Raw genomic sequence first — 27693 nt, 5'->3', positions numbered from 1 at the left:
TGGCAGCTCATAACCATCTGTACCCCTAGCCGCAGGGGATCTAACATGTCTTCACCACAAGCACTCGTGTGCACATTCTCATTCATCCTCCCACCCCCCCTCTCCTCTCCTCCTCTCTCTCTCACACACATAGGCAAATGCTCATACACATAAGGTAATTTTAAATTTTTTTTAATAAGAAAAAAATCTACTCAGATCCATCAGATCCTAGGTGATACTACTAAAAAACAAAGTGACTTGGGGAAGACTACAAAAGTTTCAGGATAAAAGTGACCAGATAAAAACACGTAAAAGGAAAATAAAATTTTCTTTTCAGTCTAACGGAGACAGGGTCTGTCTCTACACAGCCCCTATAGCCTGGACGTCACTTTGCAGAAAGAGAGCCTCAATTTGAGGGAGACTGGATGGACCGTCCTGCCCCCGTCTCCGGAATGCTGAGCACAGGTGCGGACTATCACTGCCGACCTGCTGTGAAGCTTTTAAAAGGGAAAGTGAGACATTCGAGGGTCTAAGCAAAGGGGGCTTTGTTCTTCAAGAGCAGCCGTAACCTGTGATGCTCTGCCTGCAATCTCCCTGACCAGCTCTCCATTCAGGCCTGTTACACATGAGCTGGCTGGTTTAGATAGAGTCCTGAGAAGACAGGACTGGGAGCAAAAGACCACGCTGATTTCCATTCTAGATCTGAAGCAACAGAAAAAACTACTGAGGAAATGTTTTTTAAAAACAAAATTAACAAAACAAAACTCAACATGCATCGAGACACATATCTTGGAGTCATTTAGTGTATTTTAAGACAATGGAGTAACTTTTGTAGGCTGTACAAAAAAAAACCAAGCACACCACTGAAGAAATCAGACTAGGAATTTCAGCATTCATTCGTTGTTTCTGGAAGTCAAGGAAAGTAGCCAATTAAAAAATAACTCCACACGGCCTCTTCCTCTCAGGCAGCAAGCACGAAACACTAAGGGCAGAGCAGCTTACCTGGGGCAGGGCTCCTTCCTGCATGTGCGTTCTGGGGATCCGCAGTCTCCTCTGTTTGCCCATCTGACTCTGCCTCCGCTTTGTCCTGTGTCTCCTTGGCATCCTTGCTAAGACAAGTTCTCAGGCTCTCTCCCTCGTCGACAACTCTCTGGATCACAGTGGCAACAGCAGGAGATCGAGCAATGGTGGCAGACAGGACAACAGGAGTACAAGGAGGAGAAGCTGGCGGAGTTGGAGGGGCTGGGGAGAAGGAAGGCATCGTGGACGGGGTGATGGGAGTCGGGGTACACTCCACTTTCCTTTCTTCCTGGGGATGCTCCAGAATCTCCAGTTCAAGAGTCAGTGGCAACACTTCCTGTCTCACCATGTCCACAGTGTTCTCCTTGGCTGGTAATTTCTCACCAACTCCGTTCATTTCATTAATTAGGACAGGACTAGAAACGAGCTGGCCGTCAGGAGGTGCTACACCACAGGGTTTCTTGCATAGACCAATGTCATCTGTTAGTGAAGGGCCTGGTGCTGCTGTGCAAGACGTGGGGCTGCGCACAGGGGGGGCATCATCTTTTGAGGAAGAGAGTTCACACTTGTCCTCAGCAGTGAGCAGCTGCTGGCTGCTAAGGGCAGCGGACATGGGGGAAGGGAGTGAACTCCGGGCAAGTGGAGGAAGGGTGGTGGGTGATGAGGTCCGAGGAGGCTCTGGGCTGGGCTCTCCTGCAGCAGTCTCGGGTATCTGGCCTGCTTGCTCTTTCTTCTCCCCACTAAGCACGAGCCTAAGGACTGTTGAAGGAGACTGGAACACTGGGTCTGGTTTTGGCTTTTCTTCTGGGGGAAGAGAAATAAAATATTTTAAGAATAATTTTGAATCATAGAATACACAGTATTGTCTTAGGCCAAGTCTGCCCATCGCTTACCCATACTTGTGGTTAAGAAAACAGACCAAAATACCAGACTCCAAAGACACTGGCCTGGTTGTTTTCTAGTTACACTTCCTAGCCCTCAGTCTCCAGGACACTAACAGGTGACGCTTGCTCAAGAGTAAGACAGGGGATCAGTTTACTATGTGGTGATGTCAGGAGAACAAGAGGAGAACGAGAAGCTAACCTCAGATCTTCCCCCACACACCTTTCTTGCATCCTGGGCTCATGGTCCTCTTGCCTCAGCCTGCTGACTGCTAGGATTACAGTTCAGCTCAACCATTTCTAAGATAAAACAGCCTCTGCCTCTCTCTACCGTGCTTCCTGTGACTATTTTTGTACTAGGGGCACATTACTATCCATGTACAATAGTATAAAGACCAATAATCAGAAATCAAATTATTATAAACTCCACAAGCACTTTAACATCAAAGGTGGTTTCAAAATTAACTTTTATTTCTCCCAAAAGGTTCTAACCAAAAACAGCAGCAGTGAGGGAACAGAATCATCGGGTTCTTAAAAAAATAAAGCAGTTCCTCAAAGGGAACCAGAGCTAAGGATCCAATAAACCATTCACTGGACTTCTCTGTGTGGGAAAAGGTTTATATGTGTGTATGTGTGTGTGTGTGTGTGTGTGTGTGTGTGTGTGTGTGTGTATAACATTTGCTCTGTATATATTTCAATTTATATATAAACACTCCATGTACAGAGAAATAAGAACAAAGCAGAAACTGATAACCATAAAGGAAAGGAGTGCTAATCAACCAAGTTACTGGATTCCAGGTAATGACATGGGAGTCACTGAGAGAGGAAGGTCTCTGATGCCCCCAACTTGGGTTTCTTCCTTAAAATGTCTAGTTATCTAAGACAGCCAAGTCTGAGCGACTCTCCTCTCAATGTAGCCTGCACCCACGAAGATGACTACAGCAGTGTGAAGTCTGTGAATGAGAGCACTGCCACCCAGAGAAAGCGGAGCACATTACCATGCTAAGGAGAATTCTTCACAGCTTCAAAATTCACTCCATGTGTTGGGCAGGTAGCTAAGGCGTCTGTCTACCTACGACACTGCTCCTTCTCATCACAGTAAGGAAAAGCAATAAATGCTCAACGCCAAATTTCTCAGATTAAGTTGGCAGGGCAAAAAATACAATACATGGGAAGGAACTATATGTGTTCATCACACACGTGTGTGTTCTCTGTTGATTACATCTAACACAGCTCTGACAAATTCCCATCTTTTAGGGCCACTACCCAGGCCACACACGGCACATAGTACTACTTGGTTACGTCTAAAGTTACCCTAGAGATGTTCACTGTTCTGTAGAGGACTTATTTACTTCAACATGTCTGGGGACTGGAGACACTTTCCTTCATTTGCTGATCCAGTTTCTGCAATGAATGTATCATAAGAATGACCAACCCATGGCCTAGACAGGAGCTTGGTACTATGTTCCATGGCCAGCAAGCAGGTGCCATGGCCATGCATTAGGAAGAGGCCAAGAGTGGCCACATCCTCTATCTGAGGGGCAATCCTGCCCTGAGTGCCAACAGAGCTCCAGCTGGGTCAGGGTAGAGTTGCAACAGAGCTGCCATTTCTGAATGCAGAGTGGACTTCCCCAAAAATATTAAGACTGACTATACGGACTGCCGTGTCCATCTCTACTAGGGCCCTGCACCCTGGTATCAATCAAAACGCTACACTGGCTCTGCTCTTTAAAGACATAGAAAAGCCTTAGCGCTTGCGCTCTTGCGCTTGCTCGCTCTCTCTCTCTCTCTCTCTCTCTCTCTCTCTCTCTCGCGCTCTCGCTCTCGCTCTCTCTCTCTCTCTGTGTCAGTCAGAGGTGAACACCAAGTGAAGTTCCTCATACATTTAACGGTTCTCTCTTTATAAACACTGAGTCACTGTCTTACCTCCATAAAACATTAAACATGGGAACTGGTGCACCCCCACTCATGAGATGGACTTCTGAGAAAGCAGGTTAATGATGGCAGTTACATTTATGAAGTACCTAGCACAAGCTGGGCTAATAGCCAGCCTGTACTGTTCCCTTCATTACACCCTCACCAGGACAGAGACTACTGTGTTTATGTTTTACAAAAGACGAAACAGAGGCTTAGAGATTAGTTCTGGTCCAGGAACTATCTAACAAGCAAATGATTCAAGGGTGATTTCAAAGCCCACATTTTTCTGCTATGGGGTAAGCTGTCAGATGGTTCAAGCAGGAAGGACATTTTGTTACCAGAGCAGACCCTCGGCAGTGACAGATCCACTGTGAAGACAGAAAACCAATTAACGGGAACAATAACAGTGCAGCCCCCTAAGCTGCTCCAGGCCTAGAACTCCCTACACAGACAAGGTCAGACCCTGCCCAATGGTGTGTGTTACCACACCCGGCTTATAAATCTTTTAAGTAAAGTACACTTCTTTACCATAAAAGGAATTTAATGTCTGAAAAGCAAGCATAAAGAAAGAAAAAGGCATAATCAAACAGAACAAAATAAACCCTTCTCTTGAGAGCACTTTCTAGTAGCATCTGAACTACAACTACAAGTGGTATACAGTGCCAGGAGCTCCTCCGAGGCTGGGGTGCATCTGTGGGTAAAAAGCTTGCCTAGCAGGAGCACTACCACCACACGAGTTGGGAGAAGTGGTGCACACCTCTGATTTAAGAACCCAGGAGATATGGCAAAAAATCATGAGTCATCCTGAGCTACACATGGGCGAGAGGCCAACCTGGGCTTCATGAGACCACACTTCAGTGTAAAAAACAACACTGAACAAAATCCTCCCTAGTCCTGAAACAACTTCACATATTGGCAATCTAGGAGAATCCCCAGAAAATACTTGATGTGAAGATTTCTTCAGTCACAAAGAGCTGCCAATCAGTGCTTTAAAACACAGTACTTTCCAGACAGTCTAAAACATTTGCCAATCCACCCACATCTGTATGTCAGCCAGAAAATTTTTTTTTTTACTAATTCAAATTTTTTCTAAGAAAACAGTTAAAGGAATTCTACAATTTTACATCTTCCCTTCCTGGAAATGTATATAGGCCTAAAAGTGTCAAAATAGAAATAGTTCATATTTTTAAAATTTGAGCAAAATTTATTTTGCCTTCAAATAATGTTGTCAGGCAGGTCTGAACTCTTGTTACCTAGTATGTTATGGATGTTTTTATAACAGAGCGTTGTTGTGGAAGACGTATGCAAAGATGTATTCAACAGACTCGTGCTCAGTATGCCCAGGTGGATTACATCTGTATAAAAGGCACTAACATTTTAAAGAAAATCAACTAAAGGTTAATCGTCACTCTGAGTAAATCATACAAAGAACGTTTGCTTCAAATGTGCTACTGCCGGCATGGTAGGTAGCTAAATCCTAAAGGCAAGAGGGTTATAAATCTGAGATCGGTTTGGGGTATATAACGAGTTCCCAAACAACTTGAGCTTCAAAACCAGGTCCTTGTTTCAAACTTTTTTTTTTTTTTTTTTTTTTTTTTTTTTAATGGAAGTGCTTTAATCACTGGAGATAAAAGCAGTTTCCCCAAAACCTACTACATACATCCTCTGCAAAGCCGATAGCTGTCCCTGGAACTCAGCACTAAGCACACGTGAACCACCCACAGGTCTGAGTGCTGCAGTGGGACGGCCTAAGAAGCAGGCTAGTTAAAGCTTTTATCTTTTGGTTTACAATCATCCTATGAAAGTCTTCAGGCTGCCAACACTCAATGAGGAGGAGGGCCTTGTACTTCACTGTATCCCTTCACCTTATGAAAATCTGAAATCGGCAGCTGTGGAAGTTCCTCTGTGACCTCAGCTCTCAGGAGGCTGAAGAGTCAGGGGCCAGCTCAGGCTACATACCAAGTCCCAGGCCAGTCTAAGCTACAGTATGAGACTTCGTTTAAACAAAACCACCAACAAAGAAACAAACAAGCTTTTCAAAAGATTGAACATAATTAATTTGTGTGAAACAAAACCCTTTGAAAAAATAAAAAACAAAATGGAATCATGCTAAAATTAAAAACATTTGATAGTATCAACAATAACATTAAAAAGTTCTAGGGCAGCTAAGGCATCAGAGAAACCCTGTCTTGAAAAATAAAACAACAATAAAAAGCCCCAACATCAACAAAACACCCCAAAAAGCTAGCTATAGTAGGAGGGACCTGATGAATGGCAACCTCTGAGAACATTCGCTGGTTTCTGATCCCTGGAGAGTGAGGACAGAAGCAGAAGAGAGCAGCCTCCTGCTCCTGCTCTCTTTTTCCTACTGAGCACTAGATACGAGCTCCACAATGGTAAAGCTAAAATCCATTAGGGAAGAAAAGACGTCGTCTCACTTTCAAATGCCAGAGCTTTTCCTCCAACAGGTATTGTATTTACTTTCAATGCGCACCTGGCAGCTTGTGTGTGTGGTCAGTAGCAGGAAGCCCATACACTCTTCCTGCATCATACAAGTAGGTGGAAAGTCCTCCCAAGAACCCTGCCCCTGGCGGTTCACTGAAGAAACTGGAAGGCCAAGTGGGAGGCCCTAGCAGCACATCACAGTTGGGTCCTCTGTCTGCTTCCAACTCTAGCTTCTGCTCTCTCATGGGGTCAGGCTTACAGGAAACACATTATCTTACAACCAGCCCCAGGAATGGTAAAGTACACGCCTGTGCTGCTCGTGTGAAACAAGCTATAGAGACATCTGCTTTAGTTACTCCCCTCAAGCCAAGTGTTTACTTACACAGACAGCAACAGCAAGGCAGGTGCAATGTTAAGACCCTTCCCTCCCTTCCTACCTGATGTCTGCCGGGATACCAAGGGCAAGGGCATTATACAAGAGACTAAAGATAGAGGGAGGAAACAGTCATACACAAACCTTGCTTCTGGTCGCTAGCTGCAGTGACAGGGGTGCTGGCAGCAAGATGAGCGCTCTCCACAGTCCCATATACCACAGGGCTGTGCTCAGGGGCCTGGCTGGGCAGCTGCTGGGATTTGAAGTACAAAAAAGGGTGATAATGAGCTCGAGAACATAAAAACCAGCAACATGGAAGCCAAGCAAGGGAGACGGGGGGTGAGAGGTCACAAAATTAAAAGAAGAGTGGGCGGGGGTGTATACAGGGCAATTGAATAAAACCGAGAGAGGAGGACAGGCAGCAGGGGAGGGAGGAGAAGAGATGATTACTATTAACCACAGCAGAGAAGACAGCTCAAGCACCCGCACATCCACGCCAGTGTTCCTTCCAAGCACAAGCTGCCTTACAGCAGTAATGGCTGCCACAGTGGGACAGGATTTAACATCCTCCCAGACTGGCTAAAAGTTCTGGTCAGCTCTACTTGTAAAATACTAAGCAAAGCACTTCATCTGCCCAAAGCAGGGCAGACCAAGCATTTGAAGAGTTTGCCATCCAGTGACTGACTGAAACAAGCATGTGGAGAGGCCCTGATGGCTGCCACTGCCTCTGGGATCTCAGATGGACTGCTACATGCAAAGTAGCTGAGGTCCCTTTTGACCTCACTAAGGAGTCAGCTCTGTGGAAACTCTGAAGAATCTGAAAAGCAAGTGACATCTCTGGCTTCTGGGGACAGGAGAACTCCCATTTTATACTTGGCCATTCTCTGGTACTAAAAGATGCCAGCTAAAATTGGAGCAAGCAGGCTGAGGAAACCAGAGTCACTGTGCAACTTAGAGGGAACAGCATTACACACGAAGGACAGACACACTCTCTGTACCCATTCCAGGAAGATGCATCTGGACTCAGTTACACAAAAGCCACAGAAGAAAGAGGTTCTCTCCCAAGGGCGACAGCCTGTCTTTGGTAGCTCAATATCCTACACTGAATTCTAGAGAGATTGCCACAGAAGCCCTGCACTACTCTAGGCAGGGAACGAGCAGCGCAGGGCGATTAAGATATGGGCCACTTACAGGAGAGGGCGAGCAACAAATACTTTCAGTCAAGTGTCTTAGAGTAGAACTAGGCAGGCGTGGTGGCGCTTGCCTTTAATCTCAGCACTAGGAAGACACAGACAGGCGATCTCTGAGTTTAAAGTCAACCTGGTCTAGAGTGAGTTTCAGGGCTTCAAAAGGAAATGCTGTCTTGGAAGGGAAAAAGGGGAACGATGAATGTAAAAGATCATTTCTAACAGATAACTGCTTTCTAGGGTGTCTAAGGTGTAATTTATACACAGCTGTATGTGCAGATGGTAGAATATCATGAGAAAGGAAATAATGCCACAATTTTGCAAGCGTATAAGAGCATGAAACTGATCACATTGCACAGTGATTTCTCAATGATGGCTACTAAGATTATAGTAAAGATAAAGTCGCCATTTTTATTGTGAACCACAGAAAAAGAAATGGCAACTGCCACAACTGTCCCGAGTCCTCATTTTCAGGGGAAACACATATTAAATAAGGAAATTAGGAAGGCCTCATAGCCAACATTTAAAATGTTGATTCTGTTCAATTTAAAATGTTGATTCTGTTTAAATTCTATAAAGACATTTAAAAAGGAAAAGGAAAGAATCCAAGTTAATTTGTGTCTTAATAAACAGTTAATTACACACAGGAGAAAATTTTGTATGCTGTGTTGATTAAAGAAAATACCACAGACTACAGCTTCCCAGAAGGTCAAGTCAGGAACTTTCTTCTTAATACTTGGGTTAAGAAGAACCACATAAACCGCTTAGGGCGGTAAACAGCTACTCAGAACCATAAATCACTGAATACCAGAAGTCCATCTAAAATGCCTTAAAACAATATGAAAGGAATAACTACTATTCACTTGTTTGATACAAGCTCTTTCTGTACTCCGCAGACATGCCCTCAGGCAGTCCACACGTCTCAGCTGGCTTGACTGGTTGTGCCTAGCTGCTGCTGGGAGCCTGGTCTCCAGCATGCCAGGTGAGCAGTCCAATCACTAGCCCTACAGACATTAAGAATTAACAGCCCTAGAAAGCGGCATCCTCAGAGAGGGAAGTTATGGAAACGTGTCAGTACTTGTGGAAAAGTCAGATGTGGTATCATGCACCTGTAACTCCACGGTCGGCTCAGGGAGGCAGGGACAGGTAGATGTCATTCAGCTATTGGTCTGCCAGCCTTGCTGAATGGTTTCTGTTGACCTCCACACACCAGGACCCCAAAGCCCATGAAAAAAGTACCAGAGGGCGCTGGTGTAAGCTCAGCCTGGGGATAGAATGCACACCGGTTGATCACTTACAAGGTCACCGGCCAGCTAGCCTTACCTGACTTCAGGTTCACTGAAACCATGGTTCAAAAAAAGGAGATGGATAGTGGAACAAATTTGAGTAATCAATCACGGTCTTATTGGATTTAAGGTCCATTCTATGAGATGGACCTATCCCTGAAATTATTAGAGTTGCAAGAACTTGAGAGTAGATGGCCATAGGCTACTTTCTGCTAAATGAAAGAAGCAGCAGAACGACTCCTAAAAACAGATGGCTAGAGCCACAGACCAGTGCTTCGCTCCGTCCTCTTCAGAGAAGCTTCCCCTTGCAACCGACAGGAGTGGAAACAGAGATCCAGAGCTGGACAAAGTGCAGAGAGTGAGAGACTTCAGACACTCAACCCTAAGTGGGACGTCTTCATCAAACCCTGCCCACAGAGCGCAGGCCTCTTTGTGGAAGTTGCTCAGGAGTAGACACAAATGGACACCATTTTTGTGGGTCGGGGGAGAGGGAAGGGGGCAGGGTGATAGGTCATTTCTCTACCACCAGTGAAATGAGCCAATTCAAATCAGATTAAATTATATTAAAGGCAGGTTTACTGGGAAGCTTCTCTTGGGCAAGTTCACTGATCCCAAGGATTGAGGCCAGGAGAGTGGCTTGGGGGAAGAGGAGAGAGAAAGGGTTCACCCATGAAGTGAGGAGGGGAGGGAAAGGGAGGGGAAGGGGGGAGGGGAGGGGAGAGGACAGACCAAAATGTTGGGATAAGGGCTGGAAAGACGGCTCAGTGGTAAAGAGCACTGACTGCGCTTCCAGAGATCCTGAGTTCAATTCCCAGCAACCACATGGTGGCTCACAACCATCTGTAATGGGATCCGATGCCCTCTTCTGGTGTGTCTGAAGAGAGCCACAGTGTACTCACATACATAAAATAAATAACTCTTAAAAACAGTGTAAGGATTATATAGGGAGGAGCCTGGGGTGGGGGTGGTAGCAGCCCAGCCTCTGCCCTGGAAAGTTCAGGGCTGGGGGCAGGTATAACACATAGGAGCTGAGAGATGCTTGGAGAACCTGGAGGCAATTCAGGTCTGAACCCAAACACAGAAGCTTTTTGTTTCAAATTTTTTGTCTTATTGTTTGGTGTGTGTGTGTGTGTGTGTGTGTGTGTGTGTGAGAGAGAGAGAGAGAGAGAGAGAGAGAGAGAGAGAGAGCGCGAGCGTGCATGTGAACTCAAGCATGAATGAAGTTGGCTAGATAGGGAGGTGGGGGTAGGGGATGGGACAGATTTATGACCAAAATATGTGAAAAAATTTACTAAAAAGCAAATAAAGAAAGAAAGATGGATACTGATCATGAGAAAACACCCAACACTGTCCTCAGACTTCCACACATACTCATATGATGGCCACTTGCACAAACATGTACAAATTCACACAGGTACACACATGCACACTGACGTGACCACACGTGTACAGGAGCACACAGCCGAGGCAGTGTCTTGAGTGAGCAGGACTTTAAGGCCCAGCCACCTACTGGGCCAATCGTGAGGCCGCCAGCTGAGGGAATGCTGCCACTGGCTTAGCCGTGTGAGCGAGCACTGCAACTTTCACCTTGTGCGTTTCACACTCGTAATATGAAGAAAATGACAAGATTAACATAGAAATACTTGAATCTCGGGCTTTTAGTCTTGATCTAGCATAATCTCAATTTAAACACCATGAGCCCAACAGAGGCCTTCACATCTTCCCAAAGCATGAATGTCATGAAGTGGTTCACTTAATGTGTCATAAAAATCACAAAGTACATTAAATATGCTCTCTAATCGGAACATCTGGAGCCACGCAAAGAAATGAGCTCCACAGAAATAAATCTATTGACATACACACAGAGTTCCCAACCCTTACCTCAGTAGGCATCAGTGTAAAAAAGTCCCTAAAGAGTGAGGGGAACAAAAATACGAAATCATAAAGAAGCTAGGTAGTTACAATTAAAGGTCAGGACTAAATCAGCAATCTCTCTTCACTGCTTCAACAGTTTACAATTTGTGCTAATGATAAGTTCTATCCTGTTAAACCTTGATAAGATGTAGGTTCTCATGGCTAGAAGGAAACACACGCAGAGAGAGACACAAACACAGAGATACACAGACACACACACAGTAAAAAGGGAACCTAAACGAGGGCAGAAAATGGGCTTCCAAGAACATACAGGAAATGACTTTCTAAATTCTGGCTAAGATGATCAATCTTAATAAGGACTCAGGAGCAAAGCACAGACTCTTTGAGAAATTTACTTCTCCTGAAAGCAGATTAACCCAGGTATATGCCCAGCCCGTCCCATACTTTAGTACTCCAAAGAGGCTGAGACAGGAGGCTTACCATAGACTCAAGCACTGCCTGTGCGGTGAGCCTGTCTCACACCACAGCAGACAGACAACAGCCACGAAGCACCTGAGAGTCATCTCGCTAGACAAGGCAGGTAGCCAGCACGGCGGAGTGCAGCTGCTACTTTGGGACAGAACAGTATGATGAGGGCCTGGGTACCTGGGCTGCGGGCAAGACAACAGTAATCTAGAACTATTCTTCATGCTTCTCTGCACAATTCAGCCCATAGTTTCTGTCCAGAAAGGGTGACTGCCCAGTGTTCACCATCCAGGTCTTGACTTGCCTATAATGTTGGAAAATTTACACTTTGAAATAGCTGGAGTAGGGGAGATGCAGAAAAAAACCCAATATTTTCATTTGTGAAAATTGTGTAGGTTGTGGGGCCATGAGTGTCATGTACTAGAGCAGACACTTCAACTCACAGTACTAGAGGGAGACAGGGCAACAAAACTTGAAAAATTAACAGCTCATGCCCACCCCATTACCAATGAGAGAGAGGCAAAGGCTTCCAACAGCTATGTACCAATAACATAAGCTGAAGACATCCACTGGCACCATGACACATTACTTCAATGTCGCATACTCTATCTCTCTAGGTTCAACTGATTTCCTTTTAAAAGGCCATTCAATAACATTAGAATAATTCTCCTATAAAATGTTTCCCAGATTTAACATGTATAGATTCGGAGAATATAAATATTCTCAGTGAAGTATGGCTCAATGAGAAACACCCAAGACAAATAACAAAATAACACATTTAATGACATCATTTAGAAGAAAGAAAACATATTTCTTCCGAAGGACAGACAGACTCACTGACAGTTCTTCAGCTGTGTGAACTGTGAACAAAACACTGAGAATCTATGGGAACTAAGACAAATTCTCCAGAACAGTATGGACCTAATAATATCTAGTCAAAGGAAATAAATACCAAGACAAGGGGCACAAAAACAATTACTGACTGCACCTGGCTATAAATGTGATGTTGGAGGGCTAAAACGTTCAAAGACAGCACAATCAAGGTCCCAATGTATGAGAGGCTGCATCCGGGGAAACAGTGAGTCTGAGCTGGGGGGCGGGGCATGTGAAGGGAAGTCCCCTAGGGGGTAGAGTGCAAGATGATGAATCCAGGCAGAAGGAAAGTTCACTCAGGGTCTCTGAGCAGAACACTGTGAATGACCAGCATGTACAGGAATAACAGAAGAACAGGGGCTGGGGAGATGGCTCAGTGGTTAAGAGCACTGACTGCTCTTCCAGAGGCCTTAGGTTCAATTCCTAGCAACCACATGTGGCTCACAACCATCTGCAATGGGACCCTATGCCCTCTTCTGATGCATCTGAAGGCATTGACAATGTACTCACATATGTAAAGTAAATAAATATTAAAAAAAAAAACAATAACAAAAAAACAGAACAGGAGGGCCAGGAAGGTAGGGTAAGAGGAGGCAGGCAAGTCAGAACAGAGCAGGACCAATGGGCTATACACAGGCATGGAGAGTGTGTGTGTGTGTGTGTGTGTGTGTGTGTGTGTGTGTAAGAGAAAGAGAGAGAGAGGAGAGAAAGTATGTGTGAGAGTGTGTGTGTGAGGGGTTGGGGATTTAGCTCTGGTAGAACACTTGCCTAGCAAGCGCAAGGCCCTGGGTTCGGTTCCCAGCTCCGGAAAAAAAAAAAAAGAAAAAAAAAAAAGAAAAAAAAAAAAAAAGAGAGAGTGTGTGTGTGAGCAAGAGTGTGTGAGTGAGTGTGTGTGTGTGAGAGTGAGTTTATGTGAGAATGAGTGTGTGTGAGTGAGTGTGTGTGTGTGAGAGAGAGAGAGAGAGAGAGAGAGAGAGAGTGTGTGTGTTAGTGTTAGGTTTTGCTCTCCACAGCAATGGGAAAGGGAAGAATGGACTTTCCCCAGCAATGTAACAAAATGAATTCTGCTTTAGAAATGAGCTCCAGGAGCTCAGCTGTTAAAGCCTGGTGCTCTTGAAGAGGACACAGGTGGTTCCCAGCACCTACATATTGGCTAACAATGGTCTGTAACTTCAGTCCCAGAGGATCTGATGCCTTCCTCTGGCCTTCACAGGCAGAAATCAGGCATAACACACAACTACACATATGTAGGAAAACACTCATACATTCAAAAAAATAAATAAATGTTTAGAATTTTAAAAGTAAAGCTTAATCCTGACTGCGCACGGAGGTTGAGGCAGAGGGAGGGTAAACCGAAGGACACAATTCGTGATTAATGCAGTCAATGTGCAGGAACTCAAGTGGGGCCTTGAGTGAATTTTACCTAAATACAAGTCTGGGGAGCTCTGGGAAGACATGAGGGTGAGAAGGAAGACAGTAAGATTGGATTTGTTATGTATGAGGGCGGGAGTTCAGCCTTTATGCTTGAGATGCTGTAGCATAACATCTAACGGAGACTAAGTACAAAGCTGCCCAGGACTTTTTCCTTGAGAATCATCAAACAACTTTCTATGGTTTATAAATTACCCAGCCTACAACATTTTGTCACAGCAGCAAAAAACAAACTAAACCATGTATGTCAAGGAATGCCTTTAACATATAAAAGGCTCTGCAAAAACTCAAATATTACCCTAAACAAGTATAAAAGACAGTGTATCTGCAACAGAAAGTACAAGACAATAAAACTCTTCACTTCAGAAACCTTAGTAAGAACTAAGTCTGATCATTTTCCTAATCTGTCATATAAACAAAACTGTAAACAACAGGGATGCTATGAGACTGCTGCAATGGAGAGGAACAAATGGAGTGAAAGGGAAGGAAACACTGTCACCCAAAATAGGTAGAAACAGCATTCAGAATCGCTTTGTTCCATTTAGATACAAACTGGAAATAAAATCTGATGGCCTAGCAATTAAACTGTTTAACATACAAACAAAGGAATGCAGGCAGGCCTTTAATGTATAATGAATGTGACTGTCCCTTGGGAATTACACCTGTGGATAAGCATGAAGTTGATTTGTGTATGATGAATTAAAAATATACTGTGACAAATGTTTTATTTAAGCCCAAAGGTATAGAACATATGCAAATGTATACATACATGCATACACATTCAGCAAAAGGGGTCTGAAAAGACCTCAGACCTGGAGCATAATTTCCTGTCCTTCTCTTTACTGTTACTTCTAGAGATTTATCACCTGTACATGTACAGATATAGTGCTATATTAATTGTTTTGTGCTTTTTTGTCTCATGTATCCCAAGCTGCCTTGAACTCAATAGTTAGCTGAGAATGACCACTACTTCTGTTCCCCTTGCTTCTGCAAGCTCTGAGATGTAGGGCATGTGCTACTTTGCCCCAGTAAGTTGTTCTACTTTTCTAGACCTAACATGAATGACAGATCAAAGATGCTGGTCCCTCTTAACAATGTGTGTCAGTTTCTAGATGGTTAGTTTCCACTCTTACTGCCTGGCATTCCTAAAACAGGTAGTAGGGGAAAGATACTGGGCACATCCCACCACCACAGCTCTGAGTCCAGTGTCTGGAGGGCATGTTACTGGCTTACAGGCAGTCCCACTAGGCTCTACCCAGCAACAGATGGTGTCATCTCCTGCGGCCATTAGTACCTGTGCTGCCACCTGCTGAGAGCCAGCTGCAGCAGCATGTAAGAGAATTATTGTTACCCCAGCCCCATCTCCTATTCCTCCTCTCTCTCCCTCTCCCTGGTCAGCCTGTTTCTCTCTTTCGCCCTTCTCTGTTTCCCTCACCTCTCCCCATGTTCTTCTGCCCCTTTTCCAGGTCCCTGTTCCCCTCCCTTCCCACAAAAACCTTTTAATACTAGGCCTGACATATGTGTTAGGGGTCCCCTGGTGGAGGCCTGCCACATGTCCCTTACTCCTGCTGCAGTGTATTTCACAACTCGTGTAAAGTGAAACCTCACGGCCCAAAAGGCTAGCTCACTCAGAGTTTGATTAACTATAGCTTACAAAAATAGGAAAACTAAATCGAATGAGATTGATGGTTTAGGTAACCAACCTAAAGTACACTGGACACTGGCTTCACTGGCTTCTACACACAGTATAAGAAAGCTCAGCATTGGTCTTAAGTCAATGGAGTTTCCTGATTGCTTTAAGACTACTGGGGAATCTAAATTGTATCTTGAGATATTTTGCTAAAAACAGATCCAGTGAAAGTCATCTCTTGAGTATAATCCACTCTAAGCAACTTTTTGTGGAGGGACTGGGGCGGGGGAAGGGGGGCTGAAGCAGTTTGTCTGTGTAGCCCTGGCTGTAAACTGGCCTCTGCCTTTCAAGTGCTGGGACTAAAGGTGTGCACTTCCACACCCAGTTCACAATTCACTCTAAATTCAAACAGTTACCATGCAACAAGGCCCTGCTCACCATGACATTTCATTTAAACACAAAGAATGCAGGCCAGGGTAGTCCCTAAGGCCTACCATTCAGAATAGGAACATACTTCATTCAAGGGCGAGCACTAACACTACTATAGTAAGCAGAACAACGTGACTTAACTGACTAACTTCATCTTTACTGCAGTCACCACTGAAAAGCACATTATGCTTCCCAGCAGAGAGTGACCCACTCCACTCATCAGTGCCAAGGACAAGAGCAAGACGGCCATTTTAAAAGTGAAGGCGAGATTTTGTTGTTTGTTTGTCCTGCCTCCAAATTGTACATGCAGAAACCTTCTTCCTGATTGGATCGTATACACTACTGACACAAACAACAGTGTATCTGTACCGCCAACCCAACACGTGGAAGCAATTAATCGTTAACATCTGAGGTGACTTACAAGTGGTCACAGATTTCCATTTCCTGGAGGTTGTGTGTGTAGAGATGGTGGCTCTGGCAATTCCCCAAACTACAGAAGATTTACTTTCAAAATGTGCCAACAATTCAATTCCCAACCTTTCCCTGACCCGTGCTCTTTGGCACAAGACCCTTTACCAAGTTGTAGCTATATTTACTCTAAGGGTGATCCTAAAAGTGGGGAGGAAGGTATAAGATGAACAGCAGCTTTTAAAATCTGTTTTGGGCCTAGAGAAAGAATTGGCTTAGAACTGAAGAGCATTTCTTGCTATTATAGAGGACTCAGGTTCACTTCCCAGCCATTCCAGGGGATCCCACACCTTCTTCTGGTGTATGGCACAGCATCACACTGCATGTGGACACCAACAGCTGCCTTCCTATGCTGCGGTCCCTCCAGAGGCTGCTATGCGGCTGGGAACTCTGAGGGTGGAAGCAGCTCTTGAGCACCCACATCGTCAACAATGGCCAAAGGCCTTGCTACCGGGGAAAGGGGGTAATAACATTTCTTCTTCCCACTGCAGTGGGAAACTGACGAGGCTGCTCTAAGAGTAGAGTCTGTGTGTCTCGGGTGAAAAGGCATACTGTTGTCTAACCCCAGTGCATGCATCTGCATTCGCATGGTCACAGGATGCATACTTTCTGTGTGTGATACAGAACATCTGTAGGAGTCACACAGAGGTCATTAAAAACTTACGAAGGAAGACAGTCTATAGTTCCACTGACTCCTAGGGCAGACAGCCACAGTAAAAATTCCCTGACCCCAAGGTCCTCCCCCTCAATGATCTCTCAGCGGCCATCTCTGTGAGCTTCAGAGACTCAGGCCTGCCGAGAGTTCCACACAGGCTCTTCCAGCCTTGTCCAGTTAAGTTCCATGTGTGTGGCTGTTTATGAATCCCACTGACAGGACAGCCAGCATAGCCATGACAATGACAATGACCTGAGACAAGGAAAGACCTGCCTCCTTCACCAGTCATCTTTGCTCACTACTGCAGCCTGTGGGGTGCCTGACAGGAAACACCCACAACCCTTACAAAAGGCATGGTCCCGTCTTTTCACCTCTGTCTTTCTTTCCTCCTCAGCCCCACTGATCTCTTTGATGCCTTCATACTTCCTGTGGCCCACTGATAGGACCCCTGATTCCCACAAGCTCCATGAGCAATGTGTGTTTTGATTCACTTACTGTAGGCTAACTCCCTCACTCAGCTGACCCACAGATGCAGAGCCACGCTGAGTTGACTGTGCTGTCAGCCTTAAAAGAGAGCCTTCGAAGTGCAGCAGGGGAGAAGTACAGCACTCAACTGTTTGCTAGCTCCCCATATATATGTATATAGTTTTTCCTTACATTACATTTTTCCGTAAATAGTGGAGCTTATTTTAAGAGGTCTGTCTGTCTGCTTCCCCTTCTCTAACTCCCAGGACTCTCTAACCTATCTCACCTAATACAGTAGTAATAGGTCTCTATGGTTTGCCACTGTGGAGTCTGTGCTGTACATCCCTGAACAGAGAGCACAGACAACCTGGGTGCCAGCAGTTGGCATTGCTATGGAAGCCACAAGCAACTATGAGGGACTTAAGAGGAGTCCCTCCGCCATGGGGTCCCATCCGCCATGAGGTTGTGGTCAGGTGCTGAGCAGGGTTAAAGCACTGTCACAATTTGTTGCAAGTGCAATCCTAGCCTTAGGATGCTGGGCAGAAGAACAGCCATCAGTCTGAGCTCAGTCAGGGCCCCATGATGAGTCCTTATTTCAGAAAAGAATACAAAGACAAGTTGAAGTCACCTTGGGGGTAAGTAGTTAGGTGCTCTCTCGTTGGGAGCACTCCTGGTGGATGAGCGGGGACATTGTGGGTAGGACAGGCAGACTCCCTGGGTAGGAGCTAAGGGTGCTCCAATGCTACCCTGGCTACCTGGAACTAAAGGGCTGTCAGGTCAGCAGCCGGCAGACTAAGCTGCGTGCTGCAATGGCCATTTGGAGCATTCCACAGATGCCTTAGCACACTGCACAATTATGGAGGTCTGCCCCAGCTCTTACACACAGCCAACCTGGTCTGCTCCAGTTGTCAGTTTGTGACAACTAGCACAGGGCTTGATGGACTCCAGATGACCCTGGATCCATTCCTATCTGGGACACAAGGGGAGCACCTCACTTGCTGACCTAGGAGAAGGACTGCTGCAACTGAGGTAAGGAGGCAGGCCTGTGATTGCAACAGATACAGCTTTTGTTTGTGAGGTGAGCTGTAGCTGACTCATACCTTGTCTGGCTACAAAAGCACAGTGCTGAGGCTCAAGTACTGACGTTGCAGGGAGATGCTTTCAAGGGTCATCCTTTCTGGGGATGTGACATTAAGTCCAATAAGAGGCTTGAGAAGTTGTACCTTGCCTAGTCTCGGCTGTATGGACTGAGCTCACAAGAAAAAAAAAAAAAAGACTCCAAAGTGTTCCCAAGGGCAGAGAGAGTCAGTAGGAATGTCAACAGCAGGTGACCAGGTGGCAGAATGCACAGCAGAACAGGTGAGGCAGCCAGGGGCTGCTTGGCAGCAAACGAGAAAGAGGCGGGACAGATTAAGAACAGCTAGGGCAAAAGAAGGTAAAGGGAAGATGGCAAGGGAGGGCAGAGGCCCAGCCTGAAGGATAAACACTGCGGAGGCTCATGGGAGAGACTGTGGAGCCTGGGCACAGGGAGAACAAAAAAACGTAGGTCTTTATAGCCCAGAGTTGTAACACTGCTGCTGCTAAGGGCCAAAGTATCCCGACTCCCAAGGCCTACATAAAGACTGCTGCCACTGGAGGGCACCACGTACTTTCAAACACCCAGGGAGAAGGGCTGCTCACCTACCTACGGTTTTATTCTGGACAGAGCAGAAAAAGACCCAGACTTCTTGCTAACTGGAAACTGAGAACAAAAAGACTCCTGGCTCAACACACTGATAGAGAAGGCTGGCCTCACAGCAGCTCTTAAACCAGAAAGCTATTCAAGATGGCCTGGCAGGCTGAGCAGGGGTAGCTCACACCTTTAATCCCAGTTCTCAGGAGGCAAAGAGGCAGACAGTCACTGTGAGTTCAGGTCAGCCTGGTCTAGAGAGTGAAAGCTAGCCATCTACATAGTAAGTAAGACCCTGTCTCAAACAACAACAACAACAACAGCAGCACAAGGTGGAGGCAGGACTGTGTCCTAGTAGCAAATGTGTATTACAGGCCCCGTGCAAGCAAGAGTTCAGCGCCACTGTTCAGACCCTGCAGCCTTTAGAAGAACAGACTAGCCTCTCACATATAGAGTCACTATTTTTTTTGGCATGACATAATCTCTCTTCACCAGGGTCAGCCCTTATCTATGTACACAGCCTTTCATGAGTTTCCAGAAATGAAGCCAGGAGTTGTAATACTTCTGCTGTTGACTTTAAGAGAAAATGTATATACGCCAAATCAAAAGCTACGACCCATCCCACAAACTCCATGCATACAAAGACAGGATTTGTATGTATGGATTCAAATGTATGACGCCTACTAAGACACTTAAGAACAGAAAAGAGACAAAAGAGTATTCAAGAAGAAGCACTCCGGGTTGGAGAGATGGCTCAGTGGTTAAGAGCACTGACTGCTCTTCCTGAGGTCCTGAGTTCAAATCCCAGCAACCACATGGTGGCTCCCAACCATCTGAAGTGAGGTCTGATGCCCTCTTCTGGTGTGTCTGAAGACATTGACAGTGTACTCATATACATGAAATAAATAAATCTTTTTAAAAAAAAAGAAGAAGCACTCCACCCCAATCCCTAAGTCTCTCTATCTGAGCGTCACCATACAGATACCAATCCCTGTGTTCATGCAAGGACAGGAGTGGGCTGGTTGGAGAGAGGGCTCCACTGTCACAAGCACTCACTGTTCTCAGATGACTGAGCTGGGTTCCTAGCACCCACATGAGGCAGCTGACAACAGCCTATAGTAACTCCAGCTCCAGGGGACGCCCCTTCTGGCCTCTAAGGACACCCACACACAAGTCAGACATTCACACACACACACACACACACACACATACACACACACACACACACAATCAAAACAATAAATCTTAAAAAAAACTAAACAAAACAACAAAAAAACCCAGATAGACCATATAGAAAATTTAAATGCAGAAAGATACAGATTTTCAAGATGAGAATTTAAAGTTGTCAACTACACCCTATCTTAACTGATGTTTGAAAACAGACTAACGTGTGTATGACCTAACCAAACAACTGTGAATTCTGCTCTAGCACACAGCTGGCCGCCTGTCTAGAATTATACCTGACTGCCAGTAGACCATGCACGCAGATCGGTTCAAATTAGAAACTCTCCCTATTGCATGTTCACGTTTAGAGAGGAGACCACACTCGCAATTCTTCAGACTTAGAATGTTTAAAGAGGACAGTTTCAAAAATAAGTTCTGTAACAACTTGAAACTCCCTTACCAAAGAGGCCACATATTCTTCGCTGTAACGGGGACTGCGACAGAGAAGACATCACTCCCAAGGGAAACACACATTACAGCACAACCCACTCAAGCCAACAAGACACGAGTTTCCGAGGGCTCTGAACTGAACTCGCTCGCTCTCAGTGACCTCAATGTCTCAGCACACTTTTTTGAGGATCTGTGACAATAATCAAGTCAATGTTTGCTACTCTGACACATCTTACCTCTGGCCTAATGCTCATTTGTAAACTGACTCTGGGACACCTCACCTTCCTGCCATAGAAGGGGGGAAAAAAAAACAAAAACAAAAAACCAAACTTAGGGGTAAACAGCTGCTTCTGTCAGACTCTTAGGTGACTGATTAAATTTGAAAGGCACCCAGTAACAAAATAAAAAGTTTCAAATTTGGGAAATCAATTTCCTATCACGAGTCACAGTTTACTAAAGCTTAGCTCTTCCTGGGCCTCTTTGATTTCTTTGAAGACCACAGCCACATACTTTACAGTCAGTCCTGACAAAGCTCCCAGTGCACTCTTGGAAATACGCAGAGCTGACACACACCACACAAGCAGCACAGGGAGGCAGGTCCTGACTGGGGAGAAGAGCCTTTGCTCCATCCACAGAGTCTAACGAAGGCAACCTTCGAAAGCATCCCACCTGCTAAAACACTTACATCCTCACTGTCTACACCGGCCTTCACAGCACCTACTCCCAAAGCTCCATGGTGATCTCATAACTACTCACTTGGTGGGGGTGGGGGGGTAAGTTTCCAACGAAGCTCCTATGGATCTCATGCAACAGCTCACTAGCATGTGTGGCAGCTCTGAATGGGGAACCAACCCACAGAAATGTCACCAGTAAAACCTTAAAGCAACTTGTAAAGAGAGATGCTGTCTGTCTAAGCCTCCTGAGACAGCTGCAGAAGAGGGAAATACAGACAGTGGCTACAGACGAGAGCAAAAGGTCGGTGAGTAGGTAGCCAGCGCCCACAGCACGCTCACTCTACTTACCTGAGGAGGAGTGGGTGTGGATGTGGGTCTTCCTATAGGTGGAGTGGGATTTCTGCTGCCACCTCCAGACATAATCTCCTCGGTTATGTCTTTACCTCCCTGATTTGGATCTCGAATTCGTATCTACAATATGAAATTAAAAAAAAAATGTAAATGTGTTGTCTGTGTACCAGATCCGGATGATGAATTAAAAGTATACACAGAAAATTATGAAACTTATTAACTTCCACTTTAATCACAGAACCATACACGGTCATTCCAAAAACTGAAGGCACCAAGCTATGACAAGAGCTAACTGTAATGGCAGAGGAAGCAGGACAGAGCAGGTTCGATTTCTAGGTCAAAAAGGAAAGCATCTATGCTGTGTAAGACTGCCAAATACATTGATTTTACTTGTGGTTCTTAATAGCAACAAGAGGCAGAGACGGCTTAAGAATAACAAGTGTCTGGGTGAGCCTGAAGAGCCCTGGGTGCTCTGAAGCCCAGGAAATACAGACGTACACTTGTGGCATCGCAGTGGGCTTTATCTGGCTGCGGTGTGCTCTGTGCTCTGTGGGCACGTCTCTAAGGACACTGGCTATACTGTTGCTTTTTCTGAGGAAAGGCACAGATGCATCATACAGGCCAAATGAGAACAGAACAGTTCAACACTCTCCTACATCGTTAGTTCAATCATCAAAGCACCACTAGGAGGATGAGGTGCATCTAAATGTACTGTCACAGAAGGAACATGGCACACAGCACAGTGCACATGCTTCCTGTTTGAACATTCTGGGGTTCCTCATGCTTACAATGTCAAAGAAAACAATGAAGATGGACTCTCAGGGTCCAGGAGCCCAGAGCTGGGCCACTGGTAAGAAGATTCCCTTCGGATCTTCACTACCTGCACAGCTTAATAAGCTAACTGCTTTCTTGAGAACGCCATTCACTATCAAAAACCATCAGGTTATCTGGAAGGCGACAGGGAAGCAGCTGTTCACTGTCAGCCCGTTTGTGTGTTTGTTTTCCAAACGGTCTTTCTCTGTAGCCCAGGCTGGCCCTGAACTCACTATGTAGTCCAGGCAGCTCTGGAACTTGTGTTAATCCTCCTGGCTCAGCCTCCCCACTGCTCAGATAACAAGTGTGTGACACCACACCCAGCTTCCGCTCCGCTCATTGATGACCGTTGCCACCACCACCCTCTGCCTACTTCAGTTAGCACCATCTTCTCCTGTAACTGCAGGATGCCATCCCGTCAACTTTACCACACTGAGTTAACACTTCAAAGCTCCATTTCTTGCCAGCCGTGTCATGCTAAATTGCAGTGTTCGGTTTATTGTTTATGTTCCTAAATCAGTTGTTTCTAGACAAAGCACCAAATCTGAGTTGATGACTCTGTCTTAGATCGGAGCATATCGGCATCTGCATTCCCGCTCCATCACCCGGGTGGATCTGGGACTGGTGCTGGCCATCTGTATTACAGTCTACGTTCTGCTAGGTAAGACACTGGAAGCCATCTTCTACCAAAGCTTTCTCAACCCCAGTTTTATGTTACTGTGCTCTTAGGCTCTTGACAGAGGGAAATGTCCTCATAATTATTAAATTTTGCTTTCTGTTTCTCTCTTCCAAGTCCCCCACCCTCCTTGTGACTCTAGGATTTTGGCTCCTTTTTATTTGGTGCCGCCAGCCCTGTGTCAGTTCACACTTGATGCTCAGCGCTGTAGTCACGGAGACAGGATCTGAGAAATAAGCAAGAGCTCCTCCCACAGAAGGAGCCAGAGGTGCGCTTACCAGTGCTGCATGCCTAGCTGGGAAGAGGTGACACTAAGGGCGTGGGTATGCAGGCCCTACCAAGTGCCTGTGTAAACCCTCTAGGCTGAGGTGGGAGGCAGAGACAGAAAGGAGAGGAAGGAATGGCAGTCACTGTTGTGAGTGAGGTGAATAATGATTGATATGCTTATTTTAGAAATGATTATATGCTCCAGTTACGACGAATCAATGGCGATCTTACAGTTTTTTTCTCTCTCTTGGCTGGAGGGGGCTGCTGCTGCGTAGGCACTATGATAGGTGCTGACTGATACACTGGCTGACTTGGGTAAAAAGGCGTTCCTAAGGGATCAGAACAAAATGAGAAGCATTCAGTTATTTTGTCAAACACTACCAGCCTGACAACAGGGCAGTGTCCCTGAACAAGCTCTTGGGGAAATGACTACTCGGGACTCCTCTTCTTTCTCAAGCAGGGTCTCAACTCTGTGGCCCAAGCTGACCTGCAAGTCAGATCCCCCTGCCTCTGCCTCCTGATGACAGGGAATAAGCACAAGCCACCACACACCTGGGCAGCGGGTTTTAGTATCTCTTCCCACAAGCTCTCTTCCAGCTATGGAACTGGTCAAGAAACTATCGCTAAAATATAGACTGTCTCCAAACATGCAAAGAATTTAATGCGAAAACATCTCAGTGCCCAACTCCTGCAGAGCAACCCCTGGATCACCTTCCTCCAACACAACCTGGGATGCTTTCAAAAAGAATATCATTCTGGGACCTACAGCCTATGAGAGTGATTCTCAAGCAATGGCTTCCGTCACTGTTTTTCCGGGCTTTTGGTAGGGAGTAGAAGTGATCCCAATTCTTGGTATGAAGACCCATAGCTAAGGAGGCCACTGGCAAGGTTCCCCATAAACCCTTAGCTGAGCAGCTTTAATGAAAGCTAACAAAGAAGACAAAGCCCCAAGAGAACCATGTTGCAGGTTCAGTTGTACTTTCTCCTCACTCGACAAGGGCTACCAACACCTCCCGTCTACCTACCCTCTTCCTGCTCTACCCATCACAATCATCTACCACAACCGCATCAACCAGAGGTAAAGGTGACTATGTCTGTTCTACTCTACAGCCCAACGACCAACACTGTCTTCGCCCCAGACTCAGACACACAGGCCATTAACATCCAAACTGCAGAATACTGGTCTAAGAACTATCAAATTGTGGCACACAGAGAAAAGGGTAGGCAGAAGTGCAGAGTTGCAAAGCAAAACCGAAAGATTTGCTGAAGAAGTGGACGATATAGAAAAAAAAAACATATTTATAAAAAATTGTTAAGGGCTGTTTTTTTTTTTTAAATTTTTGTTTGCTTAAGGGGAAGAACAGAGAAACTACTCAGCAACATGTAAAAGAGGGAAGAAAGGCAACAGAAAGACTTCCACTTTGGATCTGTAAGAGAGGATTACCAATCCTGCAGTCCCGAGACAGGCATCAACTAGTTACCCTATTTATGCCTCTCCTGCAGGGTATCATGGAATAAGGGCTGATGTGTGTGTGGTGGTTTGGTTTTTTTTTTTGTGGGGTGTGTGTGTGTGGCCTTGGCTCTCAGAAAGCTCTCTAGATAGACCACACTGACCTGGAAATTATAGAGATCTGCCTGCCTCTGCCTCTTGAATGTGGGACTAAAGGTGTGCAGCACCGCACTACACTCATAAAGGCTTTTGTAATAAATAACAATAGAACTCTGGGACTAAACAAGGCAGAAAGTAAAAACAGACAAAGAAGCCCAAGTTAACATCTGAGTCAGAGGTCACAGAAGTAAGAAAAACCTGCAGGGAGGGAGGGGAATCAAAAGTAACAGTTGGAGAGCCTCGAACATAAGAGGCAGCATTGGGGGTCAGGGCTCCCTCCTGCAGTCCCAGCACTGAGAAGCTGAGGCAGCAAGATACTGAGATCAAGGCCAGCCCGGCTGAGAGAGGAAAACTCAAACAGTCCGACAGATACAAGAGAGCACGGAGTTCTGTGAGCATGAGGAGTGAGCAGTGAGAAGAAGAACAAAGGTTGTGTAGAAAGATAGAGTTCTTTTTCCCTTTAAAAAGTTTGCTGAGGCAGGAATGGCAGTGCCCAAGCTCAATCCCATTCTCAGAAGGATTTCAGGTGCAGCTCTTCGAGTTCAAGGAGAACCTGGTCTACAGATTTGCAAGTCTGCCAGAACTACTCAGTAAGAAGCTGTTTTCACATTTAAAGTTTACTTAAAAAGAGAAAGAAACAGGCTATAACTGGACAAGAGACTAGAACCCCCCAGCCCCAGTTACTGTTAAGTACTGGGTGTAAAGCTGGCCCTGGTGACTACGCCTCAGGCGGTGTGCATGGGCTGGGGGCCAGCAGACAGGAAGAAGCCCCAGGACAGGGCCGCCAGGTGAGTGCTCAGCTACCACTTTGTACTCATCTCCAAGTGGAGCTGCCCAGGAGCAGACCGGGACACAGTGCCGGGCTCACTCGGCATCTGTGGCATCTGGTGACGTGATCTGGAAAAGATCTCAGCAGAGGGCAAGGCTACAATTCCAGAAAGTTCAACGGAAAGAAACTCACCACCCATGCCCCTGCAGCAAGCTAGCCGCCAGCTCCTACACAAGATGGACCCTCAAAGGGGGTTAAACGCTGTTTACAGAACAAGGAAAACAGGCCGCCTGCCTGGCCAGACTTCCCAAGCTAAGTGGACTGAAATACAGGAGTGAACAGAATGGGTGCAAAGGCAGCTCTGTTGCAGCTGACCACTCAACTGGGCACAAAGAAAGGGCTGGGCACAGGCTACACACAGTAAAGCATGGGCCCTGGCAGAGCAGGAGACTGGCTGCATTCTAAAATCACATAACGCAATGTCTTCTACATACAGTTCTAAGAACAACACATGCAAACGTGCACTGGCCATAGAAATGAAGATAGTGTGGGGATTCAATATCAAGATGGCCACAGCAGAATAAAGAAAATAAAGAGATCATGTCTCTTCAGTTATGCCGCACAAAAACACAAAACATGGTATTTTTTATTTTAATTTTAATTTTTTTTTTCTGGAGAAGAAAACAGATGCTATTGGGAGACCACTTTCCTGATCAGATCACAGCTCAATTGACCTTACAGGGTTCCTAGCAGCTCAATCAGACAGAGTTCCACAGAGGCTCAAGTGTGGAAACGGTGTGGGAGGGACACAGATAAAGAAAGAAGACACAGGGCAGACGGGATTGCACTGGCTAAGCAAGGCCTACCATATAGCAAATTCTTTCCTCTTCTTCTTCATCGACATTGCCACCACTAACCCTTTTGGTCAAGAATCTAAACTTGCCATCTGCATTGGACATCACTCCTTGAGGCTGGTCTAAGTGTTCTGGCCTCTAACTTCCTCAAAATTGTAAAAACCCTTCCAGAATTATACTTTTCCAGAGGCTAAGGAAGTAGCATCATGAACCTGGGAACCAACTCGTGAGAACACTGGTTGAAAATATGTCTTTTTAGAAGGTGGGGATGTAACTCAATGGTAGAACAGCACTTGGGTCTCCTCCGGAAACTGTGAACTGGAACACAGCGCTATGACCCTAAAGCCGTATCTACTCTCACCTACACCAAGGGAAGAAGGAAAAACAGCTGCCAGTGCAGAGGCAGAGAAGAGGAGCCAGAAAGAAAGGGGAGTGCCGCAGCCCATCACGAGGGAGGTGAGGTGTCTGCAGCACTGTGGGGACCAGTGGGCCAGACAGAACTCTGAATCATGAGAAAAGCGCAGTAACTGGCACTTAGGATTTCACAGCTAAAAACATCTGTCCAGACAGATGAAAGGATGCGAGGAGTAGCATCATTTACGATTCATTCCCAAAGTGGACTATGCTATTTTCAAAAGAAACAAATAGTTTTTTTTTTTTTTAAAGGTAGGAAAGGAAGGAGTGACAAGATGGCTGGGAGGGGTAAGAGTGCCTGATAATCAATCAGATCCCCAGAATCCATGAAGTGCAAGGTCCCTGCTACTGCAAGTTGACCTGTGACCTCCATATGTTCCGTGGTGCACATGCCACCCAGACACACACATGTGGTGGGGGGCAGGGGAGATACAGTAAGTAACAAAATGCAAATGTGTCTAGGAGCACACTATGAGCTGGGGAAAGGACTGTGGTCATTTAGATGCCCGGGAATGGTTTTCATATTAGAAAGTTACATGCTCACACATGCTCACACATGGAGAAGGAAGGGTCACATCGTTCAGTGTTATTTCTGAGCCACTGT

The 27693-nt window shown here is 45.7% G+C and overlaps 1 protein-coding gene across 48 annotated transcripts in view; it reads right to left on the bottom strand.

Moving 5' to 3' along the window:
• Window positions 1-27693, bottom strand: part of Eif4g3 (eukaryotic translation initiation factor 4 gamma, 3) — a 220817-nt gene that overhangs the window by 79830 nt on the left and 113294 nt on the right. For 37 of the 48 annotated variants that reach the window (XR_010066363.1, NM_001401860.1, XM_063287466.1 and 34 more), the window contains 4 exons: window positions 23675-23772; window positions 21685-21807; window positions 6760-6868; window positions 982-1803 (listed from right to left, as the gene is read on the bottom strand). Coding sequence is in view for 47 of the 48 variants with exons in the window: in NM_001401860.1 (NP_001388789.1) it covers window positions 982-1803; window positions 6760-6868; window positions 21685-21807; window positions 23675-23772 (1152 nt within the window). In the remaining variant the exon portion in view is untranslated. The remainder of the gene's footprint in view (window positions 1-981; window positions 1804-6759; window positions 6869-21684; window positions 21808-23674; window positions 23773-27693) is intronic. The other 11 variants (XM_008764221.4, XM_063287460.1, XM_063287457.1 and 8 more) reach the window with 3 other exon arrangements.

This window comes from Rattus norvegicus, chromosome 5 (genome assembly GCF_036323735.1).
Source record: "Rattus norvegicus strain BN/NHsdMcwi chromosome 5, GRCr8, whole genome shotgun sequence".
Classification (NCBI taxonomy): Eukaryota; Metazoa; Chordata; class Mammalia; order Rodentia; family Muridae; genus Rattus; species Rattus norvegicus.
The sequence above is the reverse complement of the archived record's forward strand: the minus strand, read 5'-3'. Positions and strand labels throughout refer to the sequence as shown.